Source organism: Gloeophyllum trabeum (assembly GCF_000344685.1).
Source record: "Gloeophyllum trabeum ATCC 11539 unplaced genomic scaffold GLOTRscaffold_00019, whole genome shotgun sequence".
Classification (NCBI taxonomy): domain Eukaryota; kingdom Fungi; phylum Basidiomycota; class Agaricomycetes; order Gloeophyllales; family Gloeophyllaceae; genus Gloeophyllum; species Gloeophyllum trabeum.
In genome coordinates, this window is record NW_006920428.1 from 140,040 (window position 1) to 152,867 (window position 12,828).

The 12,828-nt window shown below is 51.8% G+C and overlaps 6 protein-coding genes across 6 annotated transcripts; 3 read left to right on the forward strand and 3 right to left on the reverse strand.

Moving 5' to 3' along the window:
• Window positions 1-362: 362 nt before the first annotated feature.
• GLOTRDRAFT_50230 (cytochrome P450) lies at window positions 363-1,517 on the forward strand (the record flags this gene model as incomplete). Its single annotated transcript, XM_007872641.1, has 2 exons — window positions 363-881; window positions 936-1,517. The coding sequence occupies 2 exons, from the start codon at window positions 363-365 to the stop codon at window positions 1,515-1,517; spliced, it is 1,101 nt and encodes a 366-aa protein (XP_007870832.1).
• GLOTRDRAFT_66739 (HSP20-like chaperone) lies at window positions 1,408-2,319 on the reverse strand. The gene is made up of 3 exons (XM_007872695.1): window positions 2,114-2,319; window positions 1,834-2,053; window positions 1,408-1,773 (listed from the first exon to the last, which is right to left on the reverse strand). The coding sequence occupies exons 1-3, from the start codon at window positions 2,266-2,268 to the stop codon at window positions 1,675-1,677; spliced, it is 474 nt and encodes a 157-aa protein (XP_007870886.1). The 5' UTR covers window positions 2,269-2,319; the 3' UTR covers window positions 1,408-1,674.
• An 815-nt stretch (window positions 2,320-3,134) lies between these two features.
• GLOTRDRAFT_82149 (uncharacterized protein) lies at window positions 3,135-5,235 on the reverse strand. Its single transcript, XM_007872696.1, has 8 exons — window positions 4,928-5,235; window positions 4,805-4,873; window positions 4,349-4,755; window positions 4,185-4,297; window positions 3,822-4,130; window positions 3,510-3,769; window positions 3,230-3,447; window positions 3,135-3,180 (listed from the first exon to the last, which is right to left on the reverse strand). The coding sequence occupies exons 1-7, from the start codon at window positions 5,213-5,215 to the stop codon at window positions 3,259-3,261; spliced, it is 1,635 nt and encodes a 544-aa protein (XP_007870887.1). The 5' UTR covers window positions 5,216-5,235; the 3' UTR covers window positions 3,135-3,180; window positions 3,230-3,258.
• A 263-nt stretch (window positions 5,236-5,498) lies between these two features.
• GLOTRDRAFT_141416 (uncharacterized protein) lies at window positions 5,499-7,667 on the forward strand (the record flags this gene model as incomplete). The annotated part of the gene is made up of 6 exons (XM_007872697.1): window positions 5,499-5,757; window positions 5,826-5,946; window positions 5,998-6,077; window positions 6,127-6,221; window positions 6,270-6,926; window positions 6,984-7,667. 6 exons carry the CDS (start codon window positions 5,499-5,501, stop codon window positions 7,665-7,667), a joined length of 1,896 nt encoding a protein of 631 aa, XP_007870888.1.
• GLOTRDRAFT_118288 (uncharacterized protein) lies at window positions 7,108-8,765 on the reverse strand (the record flags this gene model as incomplete). Its single annotated transcript, XM_007872698.1, has 3 exons — window positions 7,108-8,156; window positions 8,221-8,443; window positions 8,496-8,765. 3 exons carry the CDS (start codon window positions 8,763-8,765, stop codon window positions 7,807-7,809), a joined length of 843 nt encoding a protein of 280 aa, XP_007870889.1. The 3' UTR covers window positions 7,108-7,806.
• Window positions 8,766-9,345: 580 nt separating this feature from the next.
• On the forward strand, window positions 9,346-11,209 carry GLOTRDRAFT_123496 (uncharacterized protein; the record flags this gene model as incomplete). The annotated part of the gene is made up of 6 exons (XM_007872699.1): window positions 9,346-10,033; window positions 10,087-10,471; window positions 10,530-10,631; window positions 10,681-10,837; window positions 10,888-10,988; window positions 11,041-11,209. The coding sequence occupies 6 exons, from the start codon at window positions 9,346-9,348 to the stop codon at window positions 11,207-11,209; spliced, it is 1,602 nt and encodes a 533-aa protein (XP_007870890.1).
• Between the last annotated feature and the right edge of the window lie 1,619 nt (window positions 11,210-12,828).

The window sequence follows — 12,828 nt, forward strand, 5'->3', positions numbered from 1 at the left end:
CCCCTGCGCTTTGGCTACTCTGCATTGTCTGCGTCTTGGCCCTCTTGGCTCGTTCCAAGCTCGTGGTACCACCTCATCTCCAACATCTACCACGAGTAGCCATCCTACCTCTGCTATTGAGCTATGTCTCGAACGAGCCGGAGGGAGATCGCTTCCGAAGGCTCATCCTTCCCTTCATGAGTGAGCGAGGCGAGGGTGTGGTCCTGGTTTGGACACTTGGGCGGTGGATGGTCCATGTTCTGGACGTCAAGGTTTGGACGTCGTCCCGTGAACTTGACCACAGCGCTAATAAAGTGCTTTAGCTCGCTCGCGCGATGCTGGATAATATGCAAAACTTCCCGAAAGAACTCCCTCCAGATGATATGCTGCTGTGGAGACTGATAGGGCGCATGAACATGATCCAAGCTAATGGTGATGCTTGGAAGAAGCACTCGAGGATCGTACGAGCCGCCCTACTTAACAACCTTCCCGTGGAAATGTTTGCTGCCTTATCTCACAAAGTCTTCGCTCTCATTGGCAAGGGCGGTCTCAAGCGCTGGGATGATATTGCGCAGAGGGTGGCTCTGGACGCGGTTGGGGCGTCCGTCCTCGGGCACGACTTTGACGCGATTACGCAGGAGAGCGACTTTGTCCTGGAATATAACTCAATCATGCATGAAATCGCCAACCCCGTGTACCTCGTTATGCCCGTCCTCGAGAGGATCTTCCCTAGACGGCGGATTATTCGGCGAATAGAGAATCTCGTTGACGATTTCGACAAATTGCTCGAACGGAAGAGGCTAGATCCCGGTGAAGATATAATGACCTTCTTACTGCGGGAACCGAATATGACACATACGGAACTACGAAATAATATGGTCCTTCTATTCATGGCCGGGCATGTAAGTGGACTCAACGGGCTAATGATCTTATGGGTCTGATAGCCATCGACGTAGGATACATCTGCTGGAGGGCTTTCGAGTCTAGTCTACTTCCTGGCCCGACATCCAGATATGCAAGAAAGGGCTAGGAAAGAGGTACTCGAAACACTGGGGCCGCAAGGCGAGCCTACGGTTGGACGTCTGCAGAAATTGACGTTCGTCAATGCTTGTGTTCGGGAAGCGCTCCGCATCAATACCCCCATATCCTACATCCTCCCCCGATGCTCGGAAACCTCAGTCCAGCTGGGCAAGTACCTGATACCGGCTGGCACGTCTTTGAACGTAAACGTCTATGTGATTCATCACCATGGCGGTTACTTCAAGGATCCTTTCACGTTCGCGCCGGACCGTTTTCTTGACCAGGGTAAATCGGACGCTAGCGACGACGCGTGGGTGCCGTTCGGGACTGGCCCTCGGCAATGCCCCGCGCGCAACTTTGCTATCTATGAGCAGCGTTGCCTCATAGCAATGCTACTCCGAGAATACAGGTGGACCTTGCCCGATGATAGCATTCACAAGGATGGGCTGCATAATGCATTTTCACCATTCGCTCTAACACTACCGCACGACCTTGAGGTTGTATTCACGAAGCTGTAACATTGTAGTACGTCTCGGCTTGTGTACGTGTTAACAGATATGGGATTTACGACTGGACAGTCGAAAATGAGAGTAATGATACACAGGAGTACACAGGAGTACATATGATACATCAAGGGTATGCTACATATTGCAATTCAAAAGGCGAGACGAAGCTTCATGCAATGGTGATCTTCTTGGGAGCCATCTCAGGCGTTGTCTTCGGGAATGTAACAGTCAGAACGCCGTTCTCCATGGAGGCCTTGATGTCCTCTGGCTAATCAACGAGTCAGTAGTCTATCCGGCAGACAGCATTGGAAGCCACAGCTGTACTAACCTTCACACCCCGAGGCAGTGGCAGTATCCTAGAGAACTTGCCGTACCGGCGTTCCCTGACGGCGTAGCCGTTCTCGTCCCGGTCGGCTGAAATATTGCTCTCTCCAGAAATGCTCAGCTGATTGTTGTGAACATCGATCTGTACATCCTCTTTCTTCAAGCCCGGGAGCTCGAAGGTGGCAGTTACGATATTCTTCTGAGCATCTTCGTGAACGTCCATCCTACGGGCATAGGGAGTCAATACTGCGTCCGCAGTCAGCACATCTGACAGATATCCTTACCTGGGTCTCAGGGAACGTGAGCCGCTACCAGTCTCACGGCGCTGAACTTGTCCGTTGTTGGTGTTACCTCCAGTCCGAGCTGCGAACGCCTCGTCGAATAGGCGGTCGAACTCAGACAGGGAGAAGAATGGGTCGAAGTAATTCGTCAGAGACATTGCGCAGTTAGTGTGTGTACGCGAGATGTATCCAGTAGCTGCTGATGTTTCACTCTTCTTTGCGGTGACATTGTGGCGACGGGGAGCCGCCTTTATACATGAGGGCACCCATTTACCGAGGTCGTTGTGGAAAATTCTGGAAATTCTGAGTATATTCGAACAGAAAGCTGTAAGACCAACGTAGAGATTTGGAGAGGCATTGAGTGTATCAGAACACTCCCGACCATTCGAAGTGTGCCATCCCAGACTGAGTTGAGCATCTTGAGGTTCAGAACGAAGCTTTTCATTCCTACGAAGACGTGGACGAAAGCGGAAATAAACATACCATTTATGGAGGGGTATACTCAGCACATCGAGATAAAGACATTGTCCGCAGTCCCGAAGAGCTATCGTCCTCGTAACAGATCGGCGCAGCAGCACTACTAAATGATATCCTGAAACCCAGCCCAGGTGCAACCGCCTTCTGAGCTGGGGTAGCATTACCCAGCTGACCCGAGGGGGGGCACTAGGCCCATTGCCAACGTAACGCGGGACCCAGGAAAATAGGACAAACGGTTGAGGCAACCTACCACGGAGAAAGGCCTATTCGCCTGAGCCAGGGTATAATTGGAAACAGCGCACGCTCTCAACTTGTCCGCATCACCACACTCGTTCGCCAAAAGCCATTCACGTCAACACGATGCTACCGATCTTACCTGGTACCCCTGCCTGGTTCAATTCGCTGGAATGTACGGCAGCAGAAGGTCCGAAGAGCGGGCCGGGCATTCATATAGACTTGCACGGCAAAATTGGCGGTCTTGTGGAAACCGCTAGTCGATGGACATCCAGCACAGCCCAGATGTGACAAATCATGGGAATCCTCAATAGTCCGTAATAAATTATCTGAGAGCTGAAATAATTCTACAGGGTCAGCTGAGGAACAAGTCAGCTCAGAAATTCGCAAAAAGAAGCAGGAACGTACAACTAGTGTGATAGACGCTGATAAGCCCATCACTGCGACGGCTTAGCACTGAGACGAACTCCTAATAATGATACTATCTCGAAACACAATACCAAGAGCAGCTGTCCGACAAGGTCCATGAGCGCAGAATGAATGGGCAGCGCGTACATATCCGGGTCCAGGTCCTTGGACCATAAGAAGTTAGTGAGCGCCTGGGCCAAAAAGAGGGATATCGTGACCTAAGCCGGTAGTCAACATGTATCAGTGAGATACTGGATGCACATAGGGGAGGCTCACTTACAGCGCAGCAGAAGAAAAAGACGGCAAAGACGACGAAGACAATAGGAAGCCTGAGCCAATCTAGGGCGCGAAGGACGGTGAGGAATATGAGCTCAACGGGCAGCGTGACGAGGAGCAGGGTGGTCATCACCAGCCGCGGACTCGGCTGGGACAATTTCTTGTCAGTCGCGGCACGGGACGTCGGGAGGGCGTCAAGGGAATGAGTATGCAGCGCTGTCGATAACCTAGAAACAAAGATCGAGCCAACGCTTCCTGGTAGACCTATCAAGGCTGTGAGGGGGTCACATTTAGGGTAAACGAGGAAGGGACTGACCACTGATGACGACGGCTAGCAGTGCAAAACCCTCGTATCGACTGACGAACATGTCCAGGACTATACCGGTGCCGCTGCTGATGATCATTGCGCCAAAGAGCGGGGACCAGCCTTGCTTCAGGAGGTCTTTCACGACCGGGTTACGGCGCGTCACGACGAAGCAGGCGATGGCAGAGCATATGACTAGGATGGCGAGGATTAGGGGCATGGGCGTGTTGACGAAGTTGATCAGGAGGGAGGATACGAGGCCTATTAGTGTGAGGGTAACGAGGTCGCCGAGGCAGGATGCTATGGGTGGCGCGATATTGTCTGGAATTCGTTAACGAGCAGCCCCGGTTAGAGCAGATGCGCGAAATGACGAACCTGGATCACGCCCGAACCGTCGACACATTACGATGAGGAAACACATGAAAGAGCCGAGTAGTATACTGGATAGACAGGCGGCGGACATAGCTGTCGAGACCACCATGATATATCTACATGAGTTCAGCTACTACCTATTGTATGATGGGGTGTGGGACACGCACTCAAATAATCCTGACTTTGGTTTGGTACCATCGTATATAGGTCTTGGCGGGCGAGGGATTCTGAGGCCGGGAATAGCCCTGCTGAGGAGAAACCGTCCAACTTCCGCAGTAGCATCTGGCGTGGTACCATTTGAAGGGGCCGTTGGAACAGGAGGCGGATCTGGAATAGCAAGTCCAAGCACAAAAGCAACAAATGCCGCCACAAACGACACGACCGTAGCCTGGACCTGAAGTAGAGTCAGGTTCCCAAGGATGATTTGTTTCCGTTGTCTGGGTTCGTCCAAGTCACCAAGATTCGCTGAAGTGCCTAATCGTGCCGACAGATTCATCTCCAGATTACCTTTGAGGTTGAGCACAACTGGTATAATCATGATTAACTCGTCCACGCGGGTCATCGCTTTCCAATGCTGGCTATGCCCTCAGTATGTCGTCCACCAGTAATATTCGACGGCGTACCGAGACATGGTCTAGTAGCTCTCCGGTGAAGAGCAAGCCAATAGTAGTGAACAGAAGGGTGGGTGCTGTCTGACCAGAAAGTATGGTTAATGCAGAACAGACTTCAATGCAAGGACAACGCACCTCGATTACGATACTTTTGACCTGACTCCAAACGCCAGTTTCCTGCTCCGGTATCCGTTCTCTTCCACGAGGCCTGTCTACGTTGTCAAGCAAGGCTCGACTTCCCTCGTCCGCATCCGCCGAATAATCATCGTCCTGGTCGTATACCACCTCGTACGAGTGTTTGTGTCCGCTTCCATTCTGGTGAAGCCTAGGATTTGGTGTGACGGCTATGTCGTCCAGCGTCTCCAGCTCAATATCATCGCTCGAGGACGTCTCAGACGACGAGCTAGAGCGCTGTTTGACCATGACATATCATAATAGCAGGCAGAAAGCCTTCGATGTTTTGCGCTTGCATCTACGAATTGCCAATTAAGCGGTGCGTGGGAAGACAAACACCCAAATATGGACAAAGCCAGTCAGAGAAGCGCCTGATGCATCTTGTTCCCGTACTTGTTGGTCGTATCTTATAACGCGTATCCTGGCAGCATTCGCGCCACAATTTCGACTGGACTTGTTTCCAGGGCAATAGATAACCTCGGAGCGCGTCTTTACCCGGCGGAAACGCGCGTTCTGCCGCCAGAGATACGCCATGGCCCATCCACTTACACAGTTCGCCTCGCCACCCAACCTACGCTCATCTCTCTTCAAGAACCCCCCTGATTCCGTGCCACCAACTGATGTACTGGAGGAGCTACACTCTGAACTGAAGTTATTGAAGACCAAGGCCCTGGAGCGGGCGAAGAAGGCGGAGTATGACCTCAGGTTTATCGAGGAGTCCATGAAGCGAATGAAGGAGAAGGAGAAGGGTAAGGCGAAAGCGGTTGATAAGGTGAAGAAGGAGCGCGACTGTACGTGAAATTTCATATTTTTTGAACCGCTAGATCTCAACTTACGCTTGGTTTACCATATGGCACAGTCACGCCCATTCCTGCCGAAGAGCCCAAGCTCCCTCAGTCGCTACCGCCGCGGCCACGTGTGGTAGGAGGCACTCCTGTACCATCTACATCTGCAAAACCGCTTCTGGACCCTCGAAAATCGTATGCCACCGTCTAGCTCCGGTGCCTCCCACAATGCTAACGTCGTGACAGTTTAAGTAAAGCAGTGGAGGATACTAAGAAGAAGAAGAAGAAGCGGAAAAGAGAAGCTGGCGAGAGCGAAGATGAACGTGGTACGCCCTCCGTTATTATTTGCCACATCTCGTCTGACTTGCCACACAGAACCTCAACGTATCCGCAAAGGATCTCCGACTCCTTCAATACACATCCACACCCATAAGGCCTCCAAGGGACCGCCAAATTCCCTACATTTAAAGGTTTGTCTTCAACATTACACACTCTGTCCTCCTGCTTACCCTTCCCAGCCCTCCGGACCTGACTTCGGCGTCCCCCAACCGGTGCTCGTTCCCTCCCGCCCACCAGTTCCGCCTCCACCCACTCCAGGCCCGAGCAAGCCGACCGACGTCAATGACGATTTCAGCAAGGTCAAGCCACCCGCGCAAGTCCTCGTCACGACCTTCTACTCGAGCATCGAACCATGGCTGCGCCCGATCAAGGAGGAGGACGTGGGCTTCCTCGAGTACACCGCGGATGAGGTCGAGCCGTACGTGATGCCCAAGCTCGGGCGGCACTACTCGGAGGTGTGGGAGGAGGAGGACATCGCGTACTATGGGATGCCGCTGACGGATATAGCGTCCGTGCGCGCGGCGCAAGTGGCGGCTGCGGCTACCTCGTCGTCTACAGGCCCCTTGCCAAAGTGGGATCCTTCGACGCTCACTGAGAGTGATGCGGTGACGGAGGAGAAAGGGCACGGTCCGTTCACGGAGCGATTACTGAGCGCTTTGTTGCCAATACCCGATTCCACGGTGTGGAAGGGCGTGAAGGCTGCCGAGGATGCGATGGAAGGCCGGCCTGGTATTACAGGTGCTGCGTTCGCTGCAGCGAAGGAGAAGGTCAACGTGGCTGACTTGGAAGAGCGTATCAAGGATTCCGCTCGATTCTACGGGCTTATAACTGAGAAGGTAGCACTCTCTCTCTGTGCCTCCAGTATACCTCGTTCTCACATTTACGCCATATAGCCTGATTACTCCGAGGCCATCGACGACCCAATATCCGCTGCTCTACGACAAGCGCAGAGACAGCTACGAACCGTAGTCGCCACTAACAAGGCCCGTAAGAACCGCCTAGCGGCAGTGGCACGCGATCGCCTGGGGTACCAGGAATACCTGGATCTGCGCGACTCGATCGACAAGAACATCATCAGCTTGTACACCAAATTGCAGAAGAAGGACGCGCCGAAGGTGAGCAAGAAGAAGAAGAAAGGTGTGGAGGTCAACGGCAATGCAAGTGCCAATGGGAGCGCCAACGCAAATGCCACTGTGAACGGCAACGGAAATGGCAGTGGCAGCAATAATACCGTCCTCATCTCTTCCTTACCTCCTTGTCCTGCCGCGTTAGGGTTGGGCCCCGACGACGAGCTCAAGCTCACTGTCCCGGCGCAGTTAAAGCAGTTGGTGAATACGCGACGACAGTGGGTCGACGCGGTCGGGTCGGTGTTTGAGGAGAAGGAGCGGGAGAACCCCGGACGGATCTATGGGCTACCGCAGAAGAGTTTGTACGAGGGGCTAGAGGAGGATATACGGAAGGAGGAGGCGGAGAAGCTAAAGTCTACACCAGCGGATACACGGACTAAGGGTAGTAGTACTAATGGTGATAGTGAAGGGAAGGGGAGGGCGAGAGGAGATGAGATGGAAGTCGGGTGATTGCATAGTCGGTGCGGTGTGCGTTGTTGTACTTTTTTGTCGCGGCACAATGATAGGTGGAGGAGGCGACGCACGTTGAGGAATATTCGCATTGCGCCAAGAACAAAGAATGATACCAGCAATGGTGACGCAGTGGAGATCACTTTTTCGTCTTCTTTGGTTTTTTAGCGGCGTCTCCTTCAGCATCACCCTTGCGCTTCTTGTGCTTCTTCTCCCGCACAGGGCTGTCCGGATCTTGGGTCGCACTCGGTACCTGAGTAGATGGCGGCGCCTCCAAATCCACGTCCATAGCATCGCCGGCCGACTCCCCGTTTTCACCAAGGGAACCGTAAGGCATGAAACGATGCGTCAAAAGTTCCTTCGGGTACCTCTGTCGCGGTGCGCTCTGAAGATCAGACCCGGAGTCTATGGAGGAGTCGGACGAGGGTTCTGGCGTAGGTAGAGTCGGCTTGCTCGTGATGATAATATGTCGTGAAAAGGTCTTTGGAGCTTAGTCCCAGGGACAAGCGGATATTAGAGGGCAACGCCAACTTATACAGACAGAACAGCATACCTTGATATAGCTTCCCTCCCTTCTTGCTCCGAGGTAACAGGCATGACAGACCTCTCATCTCCTCGCCTAAGATAAGGACGTCGGGCTTCTCCTCGTCATCTTCTTCCCCTATGGACCATATGTCATAGGACGTGTGTTTTCTGTCAATGGAGCCTATACGAGCGCTCCGAGACATAGACGGTAAAGACTCGATCTCGACGCCCTCTAAGTATTTTGTTTTGAGCTGCGGAAAACTCGGTTAGCACGTCCACTTACTCGATGGCTTATTTACTTACCCCGTCTGGAACCCTGATAACCCATAGCTCGAGGTTCTCGTCACTTTTGACCGCATCCCAGTCGAATTCACCTAGGTCGCTGTCGTATTCGATCTCTACAGCACCGTCCGGTGGCCGGTATGCCCAGTGGGGGTTTTCTCCTTCATTTCTCGGCTCTACGTTTGATAATGAAGAGACCGCGACCTCCTTCGCCCTAGTCCTGTCTTTATCCTTCGATTTCTTCTTGGATTTTGAGGTTTTGACAACCTGATGCTCGAGAGAGGTAGACATCACAGGAATGCCTAGAGAAATCTTTTATGTAAATACGACTCAACAGTTGTAAAGGGAGAGTGTAGGCCCAGCAGGCCGTATTGGGTATGTTTTCGGAAGGAATTCGAATCAAACACGTACAACCTCGTTGTCATTTCGTCCCGTTTGCCGGTTTGCGTCAGTGATATTCCTACTTGTGCACATGCGGATGTTCACAATAACGGATTCGCGTTGCACAGTTTTCTCGTGTCAAACTCCATTCCATATTTTCCTGGTTTTTTCGTCTGTATGCTCTGTGTCTAGACTGGGACGGTGCGAATCACTGGCACCTGGCAAGCTGAGTACTGCTAGGTCTCATGGCGGACTTGGCAGGTTCAAGACGTCAACGCATCTTCTGGGCCTAGCGACTCTCCGACAGAGACGAACTCATGCCATTCCTCACCGTTTTACAGTGATTGAGCCTCGTGCCCGTCTTCTGAAGATTCTTCTAGGGACCCGCATGCTTATAAAGCTTCACGCCTCATGTCCGAGCGTCAACCCCTCGGATTTCAGGCCTTCAGGTGTAACCCCCTCGCTTCGGGTTCCGACTAGACTGTGAGCTATGAACTTGAACAACGAGACCGCCACTGTGACTTCGTTGTATGACGTGCGCTTGGACTCCGCTGGGCAGCTCATGGACCCGACCGGTGCACTTAAACCTCTCTTCTCTCAAGCCTCTTCTTCTGGATGGCGATTGGGTGCGATGACCCGCTCAACGACTGTCAGTGTCTCCAAGAAAAGTGGATTTTTAAGGAAGGGAAACTTAATGTATAGTACAATCACGGAACGCTCCTTGGAGATCTACTTCGATCCGTCTGGCATGGATACCTCTGCAGGTCCACTTACTGTAAGGATCGACGTCAAAAAGAAATCCGCTTCAACGGGCATCCCCGGCGGGGCTCCCGGCGAGACTTCCTGGGTCACAGTCGAGCCGGAAGCGAAATTGAAACTTCCGTCTTGCACTGTTCAAATGGGGTCCTGGAAGATAGATGGATCAATTCCCCACATGCTTCTCAGCATCAAGTGCACAGTCACACTTCGATGTTCTAAACCACCTTCCATTCCGAGGGCGCCTGAAGTGGGTCCACCATTACAGACCAGTCTGAAGAAGTCTATCCATACCGGCACTTTTGTCGACACGAGATTTTTCGCTTTCTCACAACGCGAACGTTCAGGGAGGGTCCTTCGCCCTGCCCCAATATTCGCCAATAGCGGAGCACTCATCGAACATACGCCTTATTTCAAATCACGTACGTTCTCATGTCGCTAGTTGGGATCGACTTTGTACTGACATCTGCCGCAGTGCTTACGGCTGACGGATTTGCTGAGTCAGTTAAAGGCGTTCTGGATGCTCAGTTCCCCCAAAATCAACCTGATTTCATTGACGAGTACGACTACTCGTCAGACAGTGACCTAGAAGACGTGCCCGAAGAGGGTAATCCGGACTCAGAAAGGCCGATGCAGGGGCCGCCCATTCCCGCGACCGTGGAAGACGGATCTTCGGATAATACCCAGCAGGGAATGTTGCATAATGATGTCGAACCTACAGCACCAGATACTCCTAATGTGGAACCTTCGGAGACGGAAGCGATACCCCAGACTCCTCTCGAAAACTCAGACTTCGCGCACGAGAATGGAAGTCAAGCCGCTACCAAGGAGTGTGAACAAGTCCCGGATATTCCTAAGAGGTAAATATAAGATAATTTTAATCGGACGAATACCCGTCATGATATCATCTCCCAACAGCGCAAAATTGGGGCTGAGTGTCACAGCTACAGACACCGCGCTACCTGACGGCTCTGGCCCACTGGGGCGAACAGTTGTTGTAAAGGACGCTGCGCTGCTCACGTACGTGATGAACATTCCCCTATGAGCATCATCTCACCCACAGGTCTAGGTTTACAGCGTTAATACATTATTTGTACACTGGCGAGATTGAGTTTGCACCGCTGAGGTCTCAGCTGGCCAATACTACGGGTGAAGACGATGCTGGTGCAGTAAGGGCCGACCTCCCGCGGTGTTCCCCGAAATCCATGTACCGCTTGGCGGATAAGGTTAATTTTGCATAAGAAGAAAGGGCCATATGTGGCTAATTGGATCACAGCTTGGACTACAGGCTCTCAAAAACATAGCATTTGAGGCTATCCGCGCTAGCCTCTCCAAGGATAACATTGCGGAAGAAGCTTTCTCCAAGTTCACCTGGACGTGAGTCGTTGCGGTAAATTCACCGCCACCCATCGCCTGATAGCCGCTGTAGGTACGATGAAGTCCGTGCCATGGAGGTTGAATCCCTTCAAAAGTTTTGCAAGTCCGCTGACGGTGAGGAGGTGGTGCGTAGGGTGGAACAGTTCATGTTGACCGCACCGGTGGAGAACTTGAGACGTTCCATGGGGCTCGTACCAACACTTCTCATGCTGCTGGCTTAGAAAGGAGGGATGGCTAGTGCGATTCCTCCAGCGCCGATGATGACGTTTGGGCATAGCAGTGCTATAGCGTTCCCCGACATCGCTGATTTCTTTCTCTATATCGGCGAGAAGTCTGGTTCGTCCGCTGCCCAATGTAGCTGTTGGTCTTCTACACGCGTTGCACACAATGCGCTGTTATAACAAAGCATTGATACTTCGTTGTGCCTGTCTACCTTCGGAGCCATGCACGATTTTGCTTAGTGATCGCGGCCGACACGGATGTAGTTTGCTGGTATGTGATTGTCCAAACTGCGCTTCAAGTTCCTAGTTGCAATGTGGTCCCGATGCCTGAGGCCTGAGGAGACTGAGCTACAGTCTATTACCTTGCGACTAGCAAGGTCTCTGCTTGTCGGGAATTGAGCCATCAAAACTATATTTGTTTATATTTGTTTGTGGTGTGTGCGTTGTTCACGCGCATCATTCACAGCGGGCAAGGACCGGTGTCCCGCCACCAGTCATTCATCTTTCACGGCAAGGGTGGGAGAACACTTTCTTAGGATGCTCCGTAGCGGGACATGATACGGACATAAAGAATGAAAGGTCAATGTTAATTAAATGTCCCCTGATTTTTGGGGACCACAGTAAATGTCCCGCAGACCTTTCTTTGTTCACTCAAAGGACATTCTTAATGTCCAGGTTATGGTCCAGCAAGGACCATTCTGGGAAAGTGTTCTCCCATCAGGGAGATGTTCCTGGCATGCCCGCCGGCGGGACATCGGTCTCTGCCCGCAGTGATTTCGCGCCACAGGCCGTTCTCCTCTGCCAACCTCGGACTAAATGATCTATTCCTGCACAATAAAGAGAAACTTTGATACTTTATACAGCTAGTATAACATCTACAGTAGTATTGTTGTGAAATATGCAACAAAGAGAATTATTAAACGGCTAAAAAGCGCAATATGGTAGTCCTCTTCCCCTGAGTCCTCATTGTTGAACTGGGCGCTGACTTAGCTGCCAGGTTCTACAGCGTACCAGAACGTACCGGAACCCTCTGGAATATTCTGGTATATTCCATTATTGTACAAGGGCACGGAGCTCATGTGGGTCAGTGACATCATAGGTGGAGCTCAGTAGGATTATAGATATTCCACGTAGCTTAGTCAGCCTATGGGCCACAGTGTATATATACCCTGCAGCTCTGCTGCCTAATGACAAGGGTCGTTCATACGAGCTTTACCAGTAGCTACAGCATCCACTCAATACAGGTGAGTTGTGTAGGGCGCACTGTGCGTGCTGCTGCCTCCATAACTCTTCATCACTCATACCCTGGGTCTGTATTATCTGTAGAAGCTGCCATAAAATTAAAAGGATAGCCTTCAGAATACCTCTTAACTGCTTTGATTAGAGCATCAATCTTATCTGCCTTCTTGGTTACTTTTGACTTGATAGGCACCAGCCTCTTGTCCTTAGCTATCCCTGCCTTGATCTCCATTTGCCGGTGCTTCCAGAAGGGACATGTTCTATCAAAACACGCCGAAAATGTGTTACCTTGCAACTAGCAAGGTCTCTGCTTGTCGGGAATTCAGCCATCAAAACTGTATTTGTTTTATATCCATTTGTAGCATGTGCATTGGTTTTGC